Raw genomic sequence first — 18,107 nt, forward strand, 5'->3', positions numbered from 1 at the left:
TTTAAACATTATGGGCTCCTAGTCTAAGGGTGAGATCTATAGAGCGCACTCTGACTTAGCTTAGACTTAAGACAGAGTTAGAACGAGACAGAGCTATATCTCTCACATAAATCTGTCTCGTTTTAACTCAATCTTTAGTCTGAGCAAAGTCAAACTACGCTCTATAGATCTCATCCTAGTGTAAGGTCTTGTATAAATCAGTTCCACGGGTTTTCCGCAATATGGCGAGTTTTTTTATTTTTCTAGTCACGGTAAGTACCTATTATAATATTAGCCTAGGCTATAATATTATTAAAATCTAAATCTAAATATATAAAAGGAAAAGGTGACTGACTGACTGACTGATCTATCAACGCACACCTCAAACAACTTGACGGATCGGGCTAAAATTTGGGATGCAGATAGCTATTATGACGTAGGCATCCGCTAAGAAAGGATTTTTGAAAATTCAACCCCTCAATTCAAAGGGGGTGAAATAGGGGTTAGAAATTTGTGTGGTCCACGCGGACGAAGTCGCGAGCATAAGCTAGTACAATATAATTAGAAAAAAGTAGATTTATTAACATTAACGTAACAACTTCACAATCAGATCACCATCATTACAATACTTATGGAGGTTTCCCAACAACCAAAACAAAGAATTATTTACAACTGCATTATTTCGACTTAGTACACTTTTGAAACTATCAAAAACATTATTATTTAGACAATAATTCAAAGTTAACCCGTACATTTTATCACTGTTAGCTAGAATTCTAACTATATACAATAACTGATAATGTAGTTTTGTCTGTCTGTTATGTTCTTCTATGGCACTTGGGAGGGCTTTTAGGAGTTTTTCTAGTAGTTCATCTGTCATATTTTCCGTGAAATGCTCATGACAAGATAGTATGAAAAGTAGATGTGTTGAGTTTGTAGTGAGTGCCAGTTTTGATAACATTTGAAGTATTTTTTGAAGGTGTTCAGGTCTGAAATGAAATTCGCTTCATTATGAATTTATTTAATTTTATTTAGATACAAGTTAGCCCTTCACTGGGCAGGGATTTCTAAATTTCTGGTCTGGTCTGGTCTGGTAGGAGGCTTCGGCTGTGGCTAGTTACCACTCTACCGGCAAAGCCGTGCCACCAAGCGATTTAGCATTCCGATACGATGCCATATAGAAACCAAACTGGTATAGGTTTAATAAAAACTGCCATACTCCTTCCAGGTAAGCCCGCTTCCACCTTAGATTGCATGATCACTTAACACCAGATGAGATTGCAATCAAGGGATAACTTGTATCTGAAGAAAGCCTCAATAGCTCAACGGTTAAAGGTGCGGACTGAAATCCGAAAGGTCGCCGGTTCAAACCCCACCCGTTGCACTTTTGTCGTACCTACTCCTAGTAAAAGCTTAACGCTTAGTTGCAGAAAGGGAAATATTAGTCATCATCATCATCCCATCGCCGGCTCACTACAGAGCACGGGTCTCCTCTCAGAGTGAGAAGGGTTTGGCCATAGTCTACCACACTGACCATGTGCGGATTGGTAGACTTCACACACCTTTGAGAACATTATGTAGAACTCTCAGGTATGCAGTTTCCTCACGATGTTTTCCTTCACCGTCATCATGCTTGGCAGAAGTAGCGCTTACATCGTTAACTTACTTCAGTTCATCCTTCATGTGAGATGTAAAGTGTACCAATGCATACAACGCAGCATCCTGTACATCTTCACTGACGTGGAGATCACTCAGCTTGGACAGCGCCCCTTGAGCCGCCAGGATGCGGCACACTTTGGTGCCAGAGCCCGCCAAGTTGCCCAGGGCCCATGCACATGTTACCTGAATTTCAAAATTAGTATCTTACTAGCTGATGCCCGCGACTTCATCCGTGTGAAATTAGGTTTTTAAAAATCCCGTGGGTAACTCTTTCATTTTCCGGCATAAAAATCCGGGCATCCACTAAGAAAGGATTGTTTAAAATTCAACCCCTAAGGGGGTGAAATAAGGGTTTGGAATTTGTGTAGTCCACGCGAAGTCACGAGGATAAGCTAGTTTAATAATCAGTACCCTTATTATAAATGTGAAAGTGTGTTTGTTTGCTGGTTTGTCCTCCAATCACGTCGCAACGGATTGACGCGATTTTTTGCATGGCTATAGATAAAGACCTGGAAAGTGACATAGGCTACTTTTTGTCCCGGAAAATCAAAGAGTTCCCACGGGCCACGCGGACGAAGTCGCGGGTATCCGCTAGTACTTTTCTATAATATCAAGAGCTATAATAATTATTACAATTTTCAGACTTACTGCCAAGTCAACAGTCAGGTTGTCCAAAGCAGCCACCAAGTATGAGCCGGCCGCCTTGGCAACCGTGGAGCAAGCTTTGGCATCTCCTAATGCCAAGTTGCAGCAACACCCAGCAGCCAAGCACTGCCTTTCTACATTAAGACCTGGAAATGTAATGATAAACAATACTGGTCAAAAAAAAAGTTGAAAAAAAAATGGGCCGAATTGAGAACCACCTCCTTTTTGGAAGTCGGTTAAAAATTCTTCTCGTCATCATCATCATCATCAACCGATAGACGTCCACTGTTGGACATAGTCTCTTGTAGGGACTTCCACACGCCACGGTCTTACACCGCCTGAATCCAGCGGCTCCCTGGGGCTCGTCTGATGTCGTCCGTCCACCTAGTGGAGGGGTCTTCCAACACTGCGTCTTCGCGTCGAGGTCGCCATTCCAGCACCTTGGGACCACAACATCTATCGGTTGTACGAACTATGTGCCCTGAGCATTGCCACTTCAGCTTCGACAACCCTTTGAGCTGTTGGTTATTCTTGTTCTCCTACGGATCTCATTTCTGATTTGATGACTTAGAGAAACTCCAAGCCATGTCTCCATCGCCCGCTGAGTGACTCTGAGCTTTCTTATGAGGCCCATAGTTAGCGACCATGTCTTGGATCCATATGTCATCACTGGCAACACGCACTGTTCGAAGACTTTGATCTTCAAGCACTGAGGAGTTTTAGACAAAAAGACATCTCTGTCCTGAACGCAACCCAACCGAGTTGGATTGGGCGGCTGACCTCTTTCTCGAAATTGGACCTACCCAACTGCATTGTGTGACCTAGGTACCACGATTAGTCTTGTGCAACTGGCTCCTACCAGTTATCTATTACAGTTTAACATATTCCATCTTAGAATGTTATCTTATCTTCTTATCTAAATATATAAAAGGAAAAGGTGACTGACTGACTGACTGATCTATCAATGCACAGCTCAAACTACTGGACAGATCGGGCTGAAATTTTGTATGCTGATAGCTATTATGACGTAGGCATCCGCTAAAAAAGGATTTTTGAAAATTCAACCCCTAAGGGGGTGAAATAGGGGTTTGAAGTTTGTGTAGTCCACGCGGACGAAGTCGCGAGCATAAGCTAGTCACATAATATAACACAAAAAAAAAAATATTACCTGTCAGTTCCCTCACCAGGCCTCTCAAAGCACCATGTTCAGACAGGAACACTTCAATATGTTTGGTGTCACTCATTAGACCATTCTTCAAAGTTCTCACATCTGCCGCTGTGATGGCTGACTTTCTTTTTAGTTTACTTGCTATATTGGCTATATCCTCTGATGTTATACTGGAAGTCAGTAAATGTACACTATGCAGCAGAAAGTAATGTACTTCAGAATTGCGTTTGGGCTTTGTAGAGCGTTGTCTCTGTCACTCATACCTATGTGATGTTTCCTTGGTCTCAACAACAGAGACTATGCTCTACAAAACAGAAACGTCTTTGTAAAGGTGCATAAAAATAAATTAAAATCTGTTTTAGAATGTATAGGTAAAGCCCTTTTATATTATGATACCTACCCCACTTGATATTTTAATCTTACTTTGAAAGTAGAAAATACAAATTATTTGTTAATGAACCAATTTTGATTTTTTGTGATAATTTTTCCCCTTACGTGTACTTGACCTAGTTACCTTACCTACCAAATTTTATGATTCTAGGTCAACGGGAAGTATCCTATAAGTTTCTTAACAGACAGACAAACAACAAAGTGATCCTATAAGGGTTCCTTTTTTCCTTTTGAGGTACGGAACCCTAAAAAATGAGTGCTTTTGAGTTATAGGTACCTTGTTTCTTTTAGAGAACGTCTCGAATCACTTTCCTCGTCCCTGTGCATTCGCCGGCTCAGGTTCAATAGATTACGAGTGCTCTCTCTTATAAAACTCACTGGTTCCACTTCCATCTTAATTTTGCGTGCAATAGGTATATTGGCTAAAAACAATTATTAATCTTAGCTTTTATGTAAAATCGAATGAATTTAATTCAATTTATGTTGTACTTTTAAAAGCTTAAAAGTCAAAACAATAATAAAAAAGTGTCAAGTACCTATTGTTGGAAATTGTGGAAATTGAAATCTGACAGTTGACATTGACACACATTCACGTTGAAGTTTGACGTTTAACTTTAAAACAGTGTTGCGTATACAAAATTTACTCGACTAGATTCGTAGACTTAATAAAAAAACTAGACTAAAGTACTGTGTAACCATAGTGTTGCGTATACAAAATTTACTCGACTAGATTCGTAGACTGAATAAAAAAACTAGACTAAAGTACTGTGTAACCGCGACTGAGATAGCGCTAGCCCGACGTAACGATGAATAACACGACAATTACCATTGTTTAGTAGTCAATATTTGTATTAACCGATTAACAACATTTGTATTAAAAGTTTTTTATGTAAAAACAAGTAAATAACTAATGAGAAAACAATGATGCCACGAATTCTCAAAGTTTGTTTTGCAACTAAGTTGTATTCCTTGAAAAAAATCGGTTACACGATAAGGGTCAAAAAATAGGTTAACTAGCTGCGCCTCTGTATATCACATTAGTAACTTTATCAGTGCTATCTTTTTAGTGGGAATGAGAACGCAAACGTTCCTTTGTCTAGATTTTTTACTCCGTCTACGACTAGATTATTTTATTTATTTATCGAAGATTAGCTTTTCACAAAAAAAAAAACTAAGGCAAAAAGGCAAATATAATGTTATTTATTCTTTAACTAGTTTTTGTTTTGCCATTTCATGACTCAGTAACCAGCACATAGGTAAAACAACTTAACAGTAAGGTTTAGAACGTAAAAATTGAGAAGTCTCAATTTTTTATTTTCATACATAAGTACTTACATAATATTAGAGGAATCTAATTTAGAGAGAGCCAGGTTGATTGGTGATTGTACCTATTCGGTTGTTAGTGTCCGAATTCCGATCTTGAGATAATTAACACGGAACGTCAGAGGGCTGTGAAGACTTAAGATGGATCACTGCAATAACATTGATCTCGGTCCATCGGCCTCTTTCACGGGGTCTGCCTCTCTGTCAGTAATTGGGTTATCGTGGGCTATTTACCGTGTTAAGGTGAGAACACACTGTGTTCACTTTATAGCTTTTGTTTAGAAACGTTTGTTGGACTCTATCTACTGACTCAATTATTCGTTAGTAGTCACGCTTTTTAGGGTTCCGTACCCAAAGTATGCCAGCAGGACCCTATTACTAAGACTTTACCATCCGGCCGTCCATCCATGTGTTCATCCATTTGTTTGTCTGCCAACGGGCTGAATCTCGTGAATTACCTATAATAGATGTCTCACGGCGAGTTCACTCGATCAAATTCATCCATATCTATTTAACCATTCATTTCTATACAAAGCGCAAAGTCTCTTAGATATCCCGAATGTCACGATTCAGGATCGCGCGTTGCAGCTGTGGTGTTGCTTAGTCTACATTAATTGACATTTTCTCCTACATGTTATTATATTACATGTAGGAGAAATGTACATGTAATACCTTGCCTAAAGGCACTCCTTTTAATAATATATTTTAGTTATAATATTATATTTTTTAAGGTTTTAATAATAGTAATAATAATAATAATAAAATAATAAAAACCTTTTATTCAGCCAAATTTACAAACAGCTTATTGCTACAGTCGGTCGACTGCAGCGCTTTTAGTTTTAGTTTAAATTTTTAAGATGTTCACTTTTAGATTAGTATCTTTTAGTTAGTATTTAACCACGGAACAGAAAAAACAGTGGAAGTGCTAAGTAGGCGTGGCACGCGTGCCACAATTAAGCGTAGTTACGTAAAACTGATCCCAGTCGCGTTCTAACATCGCGTGGAGTTGGTAGTCTCGCGACAAATTCATATTGCCCTAGCAATGTTACTGTTCCGTTTTGGAGTGTAAAAATGATAGTAGGAGAAAAAATCTTAAAAATGGAGGTGTTTCGTATCATCGGTAAGTACGATTTTCATTGTTTTCTATAAAATCTTAATTTATTTCAATTTACTAATATTTAATAGAACGGTTAGTCAAAATCAACCTTAAACAATTAAGATAAAGTTTATTTTGGATTGATTCTATTCCGAAAGTACTTCGCTCCGTGTTCGCTACTCAAATAGTGATGTGGCCAAGTAGAATATTGAATTTATCGATTGATATCGATACAAGGATATAAATAAATAGTAACGCAATAATTATAATTTATTAATGAGTGAGACGTTGCATTGATCACTAAATAGACATCAGTAGTTCCTCTAACCTTCATTTAAAATATTTTTAGGTTTCCCAAAGATGCAAGCATCAAAGAGAAATGGATAGATGCAACGGGTAGAGTTAATTGGATGCCAACCAAATCAAGCATGATATGCTCTGAACATTTTTTTAGAAGTCGATTTTATAATATCAAATAAAGGATATAGATATACGAAACCTACTGCGCTTCCATCAATGAAAATCGTTAAGTCTTTTAATCAAATAACCTTGTTTTATTTTATTACTTTCAGTAAGTATTGAAAATACTTGATATTATAATACAAAACAACACACCTCTTAGTTATATTTTTGTATGAAGATTGACTGACTAAATATCAAATTTAATTCATAAACACACTAATTAATTTTTCTCCTATTCATTTTTATATAGGTACTAGATGATGCCCGCGACTTCGTCCGCGTGGATTTAGGTTTTTAAAAATCCTGTGGGAACTTTTCAACTTCCTATGTCCTTTCCCGGGATGCAAGCTATCTCTGTACCAAATTTCATCAAAAACGGTTGATCGGTTGAGCCGTGAAAAGCTAGCAGACAGACAGACAGACAGACAGACACACTTTCGCATTTATAATATTAGTACGGATTTATTCTCAAAATTTAATTTTGGTTTCAGCCACAAAATGATAAATGTGGTCACTCCAGGTTCTTCAAAAAGACAAAGTGATTCGGAGATTCCTGCGTCTAATCACGTTACCGATTTGATGAAGGCAATAGTCGAAAAATATATACATAAATGTTCGCATACACCATTTATTAAAATTAAAAATAAGACTTTCGAAACGCCAGTTTCTTAACAAATATGTTTTATTTCAAGGGCAATAAATAAAATTTATCTATTTTCATACGTTGCAGTATTTATTGTGCATACTTGTAAAAGGCATGCATACATACCAGCACTTTTATTCAATTTTATAATTACCTTTTTTAATTTTATTTTTGCGAATGAACAAAATAACGAGTATCTATCGATATCGATAGGTAATTCATTGAGCTACGTGGTGCAGCCTTAACTGAGGAGGAAAAAAAATCGACCGATCACGCAAATGTCAACCATATGTTTAAAGTAATTAAGTTTATAATTGCTACTAATTAGAATACCGCCATCTATGGTCAAGTAGCGGAATTAATTGGACAATTGAATCTAGTGTGACGTGAGTGTGACTATAGCTCGTAAATACGTTCTTCCGCTAAAGCAAAATAAATCTTATTTCTAGAGCGTCAGGGTTTATTTCCAAATCTGTGACGTAGGCTAGTTTTGACTAAACTTAAACGACAAATCAAATGATTTGTTTCTTTGTAGTGCAATATATGACTATCGGTATATTTGTATGAGTTTGGCGACAGCGGTTCCTATAGTAATTTTGGTGAATTGCACTTCCACTGTTCTTTCTGTTCCGTGTATTTAACATTAGATATAGTTTATTAATTACTAATTACATTATTTATTCTTAATAAATACATATACATTTCTTACATGTACATGTATTTCATTATTCAAATAACGAATAATGAACTAACTTCATTATTCAAATCCAGCTGATAAATCCGTTCTATAAATCATTTTACGTGTAATTCCGTGGGTGCTAGTTAGGTATAAATAAGAAGTAGGTATACCTACCTATCTATTAATTTTAAAGTAGTTTACGTTTGGTAGTGTAAACTAAGCCTTAACCAACAAATAATTAAGAGGTAAATGGGTTGCTCCCCCAAATTCATTAATCAAGTCTGTGAGCTCCGCTTTGCTATCTGTATAACTTACTTATCTCGTAATGTTTTATTTTTTGCGACCAATTTAGCAACTCGTAACTGTAAACTTATAATATTTATGAGTGTTTTGCTACACTTCAAGGCTAAACTTAATAATTATCATCATCAACCCATCGCTGACTCACCACTGAGCACGGGTCTCCTTTCATAATGAAAAGGCCATTTGGTCATAGTCATACGCTGGCCAAGTGCAGATTGGTAGACTTCAGACACCTTTGAGAACACTATGGAGAACTCATAGGCATGCAGCAGGTTTCCTTTCGATGTTTTCCGTCCCCATTAAAGCCAGCTATACTTAATTGCTTAAAACGCACATAATATCTCCGAAAAGTAAGAAGTGCTCTCGAATTGAAAGCCGACGCAACGTCTACACTAGGCTATCACCGCTTTAAATTCAATACATACTGAAAATTGAGGAACCGGTAGGATTCAAATCTGCACCTCTCTCGCCTCTCTTTGTCCTGGTGCCTTGACCATCAGGCCGCGATTAACTCAGATATCGATCGATACTATTCTACCTTCGAACCTTTACGTGTTCTGTTTATATTATCAGTCTTTAAAATTCCTCTTTATGACAGGCTTTTGCATAGCTTGGCAGTATTAATAAGTATTTATTTAAAAGAAAATCTTTCCTCCTTTCCTCTTAAATTCTTGATCATAAGTAGGTATGACTTCAAAATTATTAATGATACTTAGGTACTGGATATTTAATAAAAGAGAATGCAACATCAAACCCGTTTATTCGCATACATTCACTTAATATGTTACCATGATACATTAGTATTTGGTAAATATACAAGGCGTGCAAAAGACGAGAGAAAACCAGGATAAATTCTTAGCCTAGATTATAATATTTACAACGTAACATAGTTGTATTCTACACATTATACAACGTTATACAATATTTCAATTATTATATTTAGGTAGTACATCGCTCATGAACTCATGATATTATAGTTTATTTATTTACAAGGACAGACATTTTATAATCATTAGGCCAAATTTTCGTCGAGTTTTCGTATAGATGGTTAGTAAAAAAAACCTCTTATTATACAAACAAATACTTACAAAATAAGTAAAATACAATTCTGTAAATTGGGAGCTTTTAAATAAGCCAGTGTAGTTTTTACACAAACTTTTCGATGTAATAAATAAGACTTTTGATTCTGTTCTGGCACTTATACTAGAATTATTGTGATTTAGTAAGATTAAAACGTTTGAATATGTAACAGTTTTTCTTTTTAAAATTAGCCTAACATATTTTTGAATAAAAGATCATAATAATGTGAATAAATAAATAGTTCATAATTATTAGGCACCAAGAAATTTTCAGTGTAGATACTATGCTTATTGAAAATTGTTATTGTATCTATGTAACAGTAGTTAAAAATCTTAATAATTACCTTCCTACCTGTTACCTATTAGAAAATATCTGGTCCGAAATAACAGTTATAAAATATTGAAATATTTTTATGTTTATTATAGAATGTAATAACGTTGAAAAGTTTTGAAACATTTAGGCAGGTAGCTACTTTTATTATTCTGTAAAAAATTATTAATAATGAATAATATCTTAACGAGATATTGTAATTATAATAATGATTGCGTAATAATACTATTAAGGATTCTTATTAACTACCTATTTTATTTATGTATTATGATTTAAATTTGCATGCCATGGTAAGGCAGATTGTAACTCGAAACGAAAACAATTGTAATTAACAACTTATTTATGTACCTACCTACAATCAGCAAATAAATGGTTTGTATTTGTATAAGTAAGTCGAGTAATAATCATTATATTGAGTCATAATAGGCTAAGGTGTATGTTTTAGATAGGCATGATAATGTAAAGTGAATAATAATTATAACGTGTATTACATTAGTTTTTAAGTAATTTGCATTTTTTTAAATATGGGATAGTATTATAAGGATACCTTAAGTGTACTAAATAATAAACACTTATAAATACCTACATATTATATTTGAACTAGCTCAAAACTGTAATAAATTATATAATATTCGCGATCGAAGAAAATGAATGTTACTTAAGTGACTACCTACCACAAAGAAAAACCTGAGGAAAAACTAGAATAACAATTTACTTGGAAGAAAATAGATTTGATATGTTTTATTTAACAACGTTTATTTATTTTATAATGATTAATATTTCAATTCTTATTCTATTCTAAAGCGCATATAATTTTTATCCATTTAATATTAAAGTATTAGAATGTGAAGAATAGTTCATAGAGAGGGAAATAATATCACATACATGTTCTCCACCGTCGTTCCTCTCGCCCTGGCTCAAATGCTACGCCTTGTATAATTATTTATTATTATTCACTATATATTATAGACACTATAGATATGATGAATCATATATTATACATTATACATATAGTATAAACATTTGATATTCACGTTATATACAATGTCACTATGTGTCTTTTGCTTTATATGTACATTTATATCCTTAGTTATGTACAAAAGACTTTACCTTAATACTATATAATAATACCTATGTCTGATATTCACAAAATTCATTAAAACTTAACTTTACTGTTCGTCATGTTCGCATTCGTTGACTACGGAAACATTGATTTCATACAAACAATAATTTTTATTATTACAGTACCAGATCCATCAGTGATCAGTTTTATTTAGGCTCAATACATAAGTAGTAAGTAAAACTAGAACAAATATAATATGAGTTGGTAACTTTAAAAAAATAGTAACCGAAACTTGTTGTGTGACTTGCAGTCCAATAATAGATGAAGTGGGATAGCGACTGAGTGAAACGAGCGTACTATTACACTCGCTTTTTAGCCACAGCAGAAAGTTTATAGAACAGCTGTCAATATACATGTAGTCTTTATAACAAATGACATTACATACCTACTTATAACATTCTTCATAATATGAAAATATGGCATATAAAATTTATGCTCGGTGATGAATTAAAGACAGAAGATGCGAAACGCACAAGATTAGTAGAGATAGCGCTCTACAATTAATATTACTGAAGAGTCGTAGTTTTAAGTTTTCGCTTTAGATATGTATGTAAGGTACCAACCAACTTTCCTTTTATATTTAGTTTTCAGACTACAATGGGCTTTCGTTCCTTCAGTTTGCAAGAGCAGCTTTTCTTCTTAAAGCAATTATTATTGTTCTTACTGACGACCACGTCGGTTAGCGACTTGGAGGACTCTCGTTGCTATAAGCCCTCCCGCTTCTCGTTCATTGGACGCATACGCTTGTCCTCGCGATTTATCTTCACGCTGTTGCATTTTACACCTTGGAATAACAGCAAAAAGTTTTAAAAAATTATGGTTCTCAAAAATCTACAATACATCCGATTCTTCTATCGATATGAATATAAATCAATATTTCCCTAAGTTCCAAATACTATCGATATGATAGTACATTTAATTTGGTGTGAAATAATATATCGATTAGTCGATAGTCGATTTTTACACATCGATGATTTTTACTGATAGTTAGTAATATTGTAGTCGACTTTTTTTACAGCACTAGTGTGCCATAATCACATGCAAATAAAATTGCAAAGGGTCCTTGTGTACACCCCGTGATGATATTCTTAGACACTTCCCTTCGATACACCGAGATTCAAATCGTTTTTAGGATTACGTACCCAAAGGGTAAAACGAGGCCCTTTTACGAAGACTCCGCTGTCCGTCCGTCTGTCACCAGGCTGTATCTCTGAACCGTGATAGTTAGACAGTTGAAATTTTCACATATTATGAATTATGATGTATTTCTGTTGCCGCTATAACAATAAATTCTAAAAAACAGAATAAAATAAATAATTTTTAGGGTGCTCCCATACAACAAATGTGATTTTTTTGCTAATGGTACATCGTCTTCGAGCGCGAGTTCGACTCGCACTTGGCCGGTTTTTTAAAATCTAGATTTCTCAATTTTCACAAATATTTTATTGTAGGTAAACCTACCCACTAATATCTGACCTTACTTTTAAGATAATTTATTAATCAAAACTTTCCTTGTTAGGTCTACTTATTATTCTATTCAATGAGGTCAAGGAACGAGGCCTAATAATATTTCTGAGTTAGACATAGAGATAGGAGTTAGATTATACCGATGGAAAATTGGATTCATAGAATAATAAGTAGACCCGCGGGGTGATTACGTAAAACGTTGCAGTAGCGACAGTTGTAGCAATCCGACAGTTCATTTGCTGTCTCTCTTCTTCTTCTTCTTATTTTACTTTGTGGCTATTGCTGTCTCTCTCTAGCCGGACGTTTGACAGCAATGACCGCGAGCTTTACGCTTGTCGCAAGCCTGTCGCGAGATACGTAATCACCCCGCCGGGTTAAAACCGTGAACACAACATTAGGAAGACAAGTGCATAATATACCTTCACTATCCTTCTTTTCATTTTTATCTTTAACTTTTTCGTTGGTATCTTTTTTCTCATCTTTTTTGTTATCTCCGTCTTTCGCCAGGACGGTCTGACCGTTCGTGAGTCTGATGAACTCCGCAGGGTCAGTTTGAGTTTCTTTATCGGCACTGGGTGGTTCTGGAAAGAGGTTTATGAAATTAGTTGAATATATTTCCTTACTAGCTGATGCCTGCGACTACGTCCGCGTGGAATTAGGTTTTTCAAAAATCCCGTGGCAACTCTTTGATTTTTCGGGATAAAAAGTAGCCTATGTCCCCCTCCAGATTTTAAACTATAGTAGCCATGAAAAAAATCATGTCGATCCGTTGCTCCGTTGCGACGTGATTAAAGGACAGACCAACAAACCAACAAACCAACAAACAAACACACTTTAACATTTATAATTTGGATAGGTACTGATAAGGGTACTGATTCTATTATATTCTGAGTGCACAAGGAAGCTAGCCATCAGAGAGGAATAGAGATGCATTGTTAAGCATGCCACAGCATTGCAATGACGACCACGACTGCTTTGTCAAGAGCGTTCAGTTCTCTGAACTCTATTCAAGATACTCTTTATCAGCTTTTCTTGCCTTCTGAAGGCAAGAAAAGTTGATAAAGATAAATACATCTGGCTTACTCTTTGTAGTAGGAGGGTGCGGCAGTGCGAGGGAGGCGGCTGGTTTCCGGCTGTAGCGGACCGGCATGATGCTCTGCCGCACGTTGCGCTCCGGCCGGATCAGGATTATGTACAGCTGACAACAACAAAGTATAAGTCCCGCAATACGGTATTTGACAACTAGTCAAATCAGTAACTTTTTATCAAACGCCATAACGCGCACGTACCTAGTATGCGACATTCTATGAAATACATCATAATGACGTACTTTTTTAGTTTAATCGATGGTTTAAAAAAAAATTGCAGCCAAACCACCCATGGTTTTTTAAAAACAAAATTATAGGCAGTGTCTCTTGGAATGATGTAAGGATTCTAACGATATACCTACGTCCAAATCTGTTTAGGCATTTACAAATTATGGGGGAGCAAAAAATAGGATCATCATCATCACGATCAATCCATCGCCGGCTCACTACAGAGCACGGATCTCGGATGAGAAGGGGTATGGCCACGGTTTGGCCATAGTCTATACCACGCTGCTGGCCAGGTGCAAATTGGCAGACTTCACACAACATTATGGAGCTCTCAAGTGTGCAGGTTTCCTCACTATGGTTTCCTTCACCAAAGTCAAAGTCAAAGTTAAAAACTCCAAAAAGTTAGAGGTACGTACGTGCCCTGAAACCCCGAGCTCCGATCAGGAGGCGGACATCTTAACCACTAGGCTCCAGCTACAGACAACAAAAATATGATTTTAAAGCGTAAATACCTTAGGTGAGAACAGGCAGACAAGCGTGACGCTGGCACTGAGCGAGATGGTGACGGCCATGCTGGTGATGCGGAGTGGCACGTGGCTCGCCGTGCCGAAGTACAGCGGCACGAAGGCGAGCCATATCACGCACGTCGTGTACATTGTGAAACCTGTGCAAGAGATGACAGTCATTAGGGGAGACTGGATACGGTTTATCTCGTAGGGCTACACAACTCAACCTTATTACAGCGTCTGCGCCGATGAAGACGAGGTCCCCGATTTCTAACGTGACCCGGACGTGGACTCACACCACGGCCTCGGGGGCGTACGGACTAACCAATAGTCCAACAAATCCAACCATTCCATCGTCATCCTAAGCCGTGGTCCGAGCCTCACAGGAGGCGCCCTTAGGAGGACGTTGCCCCCTACCTCTCAAATTATTTCTTAGAGCCCTAGGGCTCACCCCCAGGCGAGTTTCGCGCCCGCGACCCTTCCTGGTGACGCTGTAGCGGCCAGTAGGGCGTACGCAGCATAGTCAATCCGAAACAACAAAAAAGGTTGTGACAAACATTGATCACCAATAAACTCTCAAGGTTTGTAGGGACTTCCATATGCCCTGACTTATGTCACCTGAATCCAGCGCTCCCTACGACTCGTTTGATGTCACCACTCACCTATCCACTTAGTAGGGGTCCTTCCTCAAATCTTTGAAATTTGAAAAAATTGAAGTCCAATACCAGCTCTACCATTTCTCAAGTCAAAGTCTGGTTCTCCCAGGATCCTACTTTACTATGTGATAGACAATCTCCCAAAATTTTAATGTCACATAAAAGGTTTTTTTTATTTTTTATTATTAACACACAAGACAATTTACATATAATAGGTAAAAAAACCACAGAGGAAGGAGGTATAGCTAAGGTTTCTCCCATCAGTCTTTGTTAAGAGCTGATGCCATAAAAATTTTAGTGTTACAGAAAAGGTATAGCTAAGGTTTCCCCCATCAATCTTTGTGTGGGCAACACAGAAAACCGGCCATCTGTCACCCGTGAGTGGAGGTGTGACAGCGCGCGGGAGTAAAAGAGGAACGATATAAAAGTAATTAAGCGAGATATAAGTACGAGGTGATTAATTAAGCTAGATATAAACTAAGTGGATGTGACAAGTGTACCTGAATATAAGACTGTGGACATTGGAACTGCGTTTGATTCATATTAGGGTCATCCCAAGACTAATAAACCTGGATTGGAGGTTAAGTTGTTTATATTTGTTAAGAGCTGATGCCATAAAAAATTTAGTGTTACAGAAAAGGTATAGCTAAGGTTTCCCCCATCAATCTTTGTTAAGAGCTGATGCCATAAAAGCTTCCATTTGTTTTTGCATAATGTTTTACCCATTTATTCGGGACCAGCGTCTATTTGTGACAAACTTAGGCGATCAAAAATTTAGCATAAATTTGGAGAATGCTCCACAAAGTTTACGAACGAAAGCCTATATACAATACAATGGGTCCCGAGGCGTTCATTTTAGACAAGTTTGTTTTGATATATTGGACAACTTGCTGAGGAATAGGCGCATCGATGTGATAAGATAGATAATAATAATATTATTATGACGTTAATAATGAGCTATAATGTACCTATGGGTAAACGCAGTGATAGCCTATTCGGGAGGTCCTGGGTTCGATCACAGGCACGAACCAAACTTTTCGGAATTTATGTGCAATTTGCCTGAAAGTTCTCCATAATGTTCTCAAAGGTGGAGGAAGTCTGCCAATTAAAGGCAAAATCCATCTCAATCTGAGAAGAGACCCTTGCTCAGTAGTGAGTCACTGATAGATTGAGATGATGATGATGATAAAGTACAAGTAAAATCGCGTCACAACGGTGCAACGAATTGACGTGATTTTTTGCATGGGTATAGATAAAAACTTGGAGAGTGATATAGGCTACTTTTTATCCCGGAAGATCAAAGAGTTCTCACGGGATTTTAAAAAAACCTAATTCTACGCGAACCAAGTTGCGGGCATCAGCTAGTGAAGAATATTTGTCAGAAATTCTACAAATAACTTGAGCGAAGCTGAAAGCATGTACCTACATAATAAGATAGTTTTAAAATATAATTGAGAAATGGCTGGATAAAGTACCCGGATAACTTTTATTAAAAGTTGAAATGAGACAACGCAAAAAATTCCAGCGCAGTTGCAAATTAAGTCGGAATCCAGTTGGATTTATTGGAAACGTCATATTTTTCCATCGTTTTTAATTCATCTGTAGACCCAATTAACCGTCCCATTATTATTGTAGGTTTTCATTTAAATCAGTAGATATTCCTTGGAATTCCACGTTTTTACGCTACCTCTTATATTTAGGGTTTCCTCCAAAATAAGTAGGTAGTTACTTACCTATCCATACTTATATTATAAATGCGAAAGTGTGTCTGTCTGTCTATCTGTCTGTCTATCGGATAGCTTTTCACGGCCCATCCCTTCAACCTATTTTTTATTTTATTCTTTTATTTTATTTTATTTAAGTAGGTAATATTATCTTGGAGTGACTGAAACTGCCTTTTCTTTAATATAGCAAAGTGTCATGACGTGATGTTCTTCACTCGTCTACAATCCACATCTAAAAGAAAAGAGCAACCGCCGAGTTTCTTGCTGGTTCTTCTCGGTAGGAAAGGCATTCCGAACCAGTGGTAGATGCATCCGACTATTCGAAAGTACTTGTAAAAGTTTATTCGAATAAAAAATATTTTTATTTTATTTATTTATTTAAATATATAAAAGGAAAAGGTGACTGACTGACTGACTGACTGATCTATCAACGCACAGCTCAAACTACTGGAAGGATCGGGTTGAAATTTGGCATGCAGATAGCTATTATGACGTAGGCAGCTGCTAAGAAAGGATTTTTGAGAATTCAACGCCTAATGGGGTGAAACAGGGGTTTGAAATTTGTGTAGTCCACGCGGACGAAGTCGCGAGCATAAGCTAGTTAATAAATAAAATCACCAACTACCAGCTATGCAATGAGACGATTCCTCGTTCTTTCGAAGTTAGATAGTAAAATTTTAAATATGGCTGCTAGAGGGGCGCCTATGAGGTGTTTGCCTAGGGCGCTCTTGATTTAATCCGCCTCTGCCTACTTGGTGAATAATTGGAATGTTGTTTCAACTACAACTATGTTGATTACTGCAATGTATAATATAATAACGTAGGTATTCGAACATGATCTAGGTAAAAGTTCGTAGCTTACAGTGGAATGTGAACAATGGTAGGTCTAGAGCACAATAGTGGCGATTATTCGAAACTGGAGTGAGTTTATAACGAGTCGATATGTACGGATTCTGGGTTGTTAAGTTTACTCACTAGAACTAGAAATCAATGACTGAAGTTTAGATCAGTAGGGCGATTGTCTAAAACCTGCATCAATCATTATTACAATCTCAATTGTTCTGATTGGCTGAATTTGTACGATTCTTGTTGCAACAATGCATTGTAGCCAATAGTGAACGAGCGTTAACCAATCAGAGATGATTGCGATCGTGACATTGTAGCTGTCATTTTCCCGCAATCGCGCAGCTGTGTGCTAGATCATCATAATTACTATCAACCAATAGACGACGTCCACTGCTTGACATAGGTGTCTTGTAGGGACTTTCACACGCCACGGTTTTGCGCCGCCTGAATCCAGCGGCTCGTTTAATATCGCCAGTCCACCTAGTGAAGGTATTCCAACGCTGCGAGATCCTGTGCGTGGTGGCCATTCTAGCACGCTCACCGTCTATGGTTTTTCGAACTTTGTGCCATGCCCATTGCCAGAGGTTTAGGCTGTGCGTTGATATATGAGTCAGTCAGTCAGTCAGGTCATATATTAACTATTCTGCTATTAACATTTTAATATCATTATGTCTTCAAACCACGAGATAATCAGTACCCTTATTATAAATGC

At 36.9% G+C, this 18,107-nt stretch overlaps 2 protein-coding genes and 1 long non-coding RNA gene across 3 annotated transcripts in view; 1 reads left to right on the forward strand and 2 right to left on the reverse strand.

The window, feature by feature from the left end:
- Positions 1–540: 540 nt before the first annotated feature.
- Positions 541–4,392, reverse strand: LOC117989193 (uncharacterized). Its single transcript, XM_034976522.2, has 6 exons — positions 4,378–4,392; positions 4,119–4,263; positions 3,452–3,621; positions 2,287–2,429; positions 1,646–1,821; positions 541–968 (listed from the first exon to the last, which is right to left on the reverse strand). Exons 2-6 carry the CDS (start codon positions 4,232–4,234, stop codon positions 566–568), a joined length of 1,008 nt encoding a protein of 335 aa, XP_034832413.1. The 5' UTR covers positions 4,235–4,263; positions 4,378–4,392; the 3' UTR covers positions 541–565.
- Positions 4,393–6,069: 1,677 nt separating this feature from the next.
- Positions 6,070–7,444, forward strand: LOC138403305 (uncharacterized). The gene is made up of 3 exons (XR_011237590.1): positions 6,070–6,284; positions 6,610–6,831; positions 7,214–7,444. It is a non-coding gene; the product is annotated as an uncharacterized lncRNA (long non-coding RNA).
- A 1,704-nt stretch (positions 7,445–9,148) lies between these two features.
- The window catches only part of LOC117989190 (metabotropic glutamate receptor 2-like), a 221,558-nt gene continuing 212,599 nt past the window's right edge, over positions 9,149–18,107 (reverse strand). The window contains exons 17-20 of the mRNA XM_034976516.2: positions 14,176–14,327; positions 13,431–13,545; positions 12,767–12,928; positions 9,149–11,664 (exon numbers count right to left, since the gene is read on the reverse strand). Coding sequence (XP_034832407.1) covers positions 11,585–11,664; positions 12,767–12,928; positions 13,431–13,545; positions 14,176–14,327 — 509 coding nt within the window. The 3' untranslated portion in view covers positions 9,149–11,584. The remainder of the gene's footprint in view (positions 11,665–12,766; positions 12,929–13,430; positions 13,546–14,175; positions 14,328–18,107) is intronic.

This window comes from Maniola hyperantus, chromosome 15 (assembly GCF_902806685.2).
Source record: "Maniola hyperantus chromosome 15, iAphHyp1.2, whole genome shotgun sequence".
Taxonomy (NCBI): domain Eukaryota; kingdom Metazoa; phylum Arthropoda; class Insecta; order Lepidoptera; family Nymphalidae; genus Maniola; species Maniola hyperantus.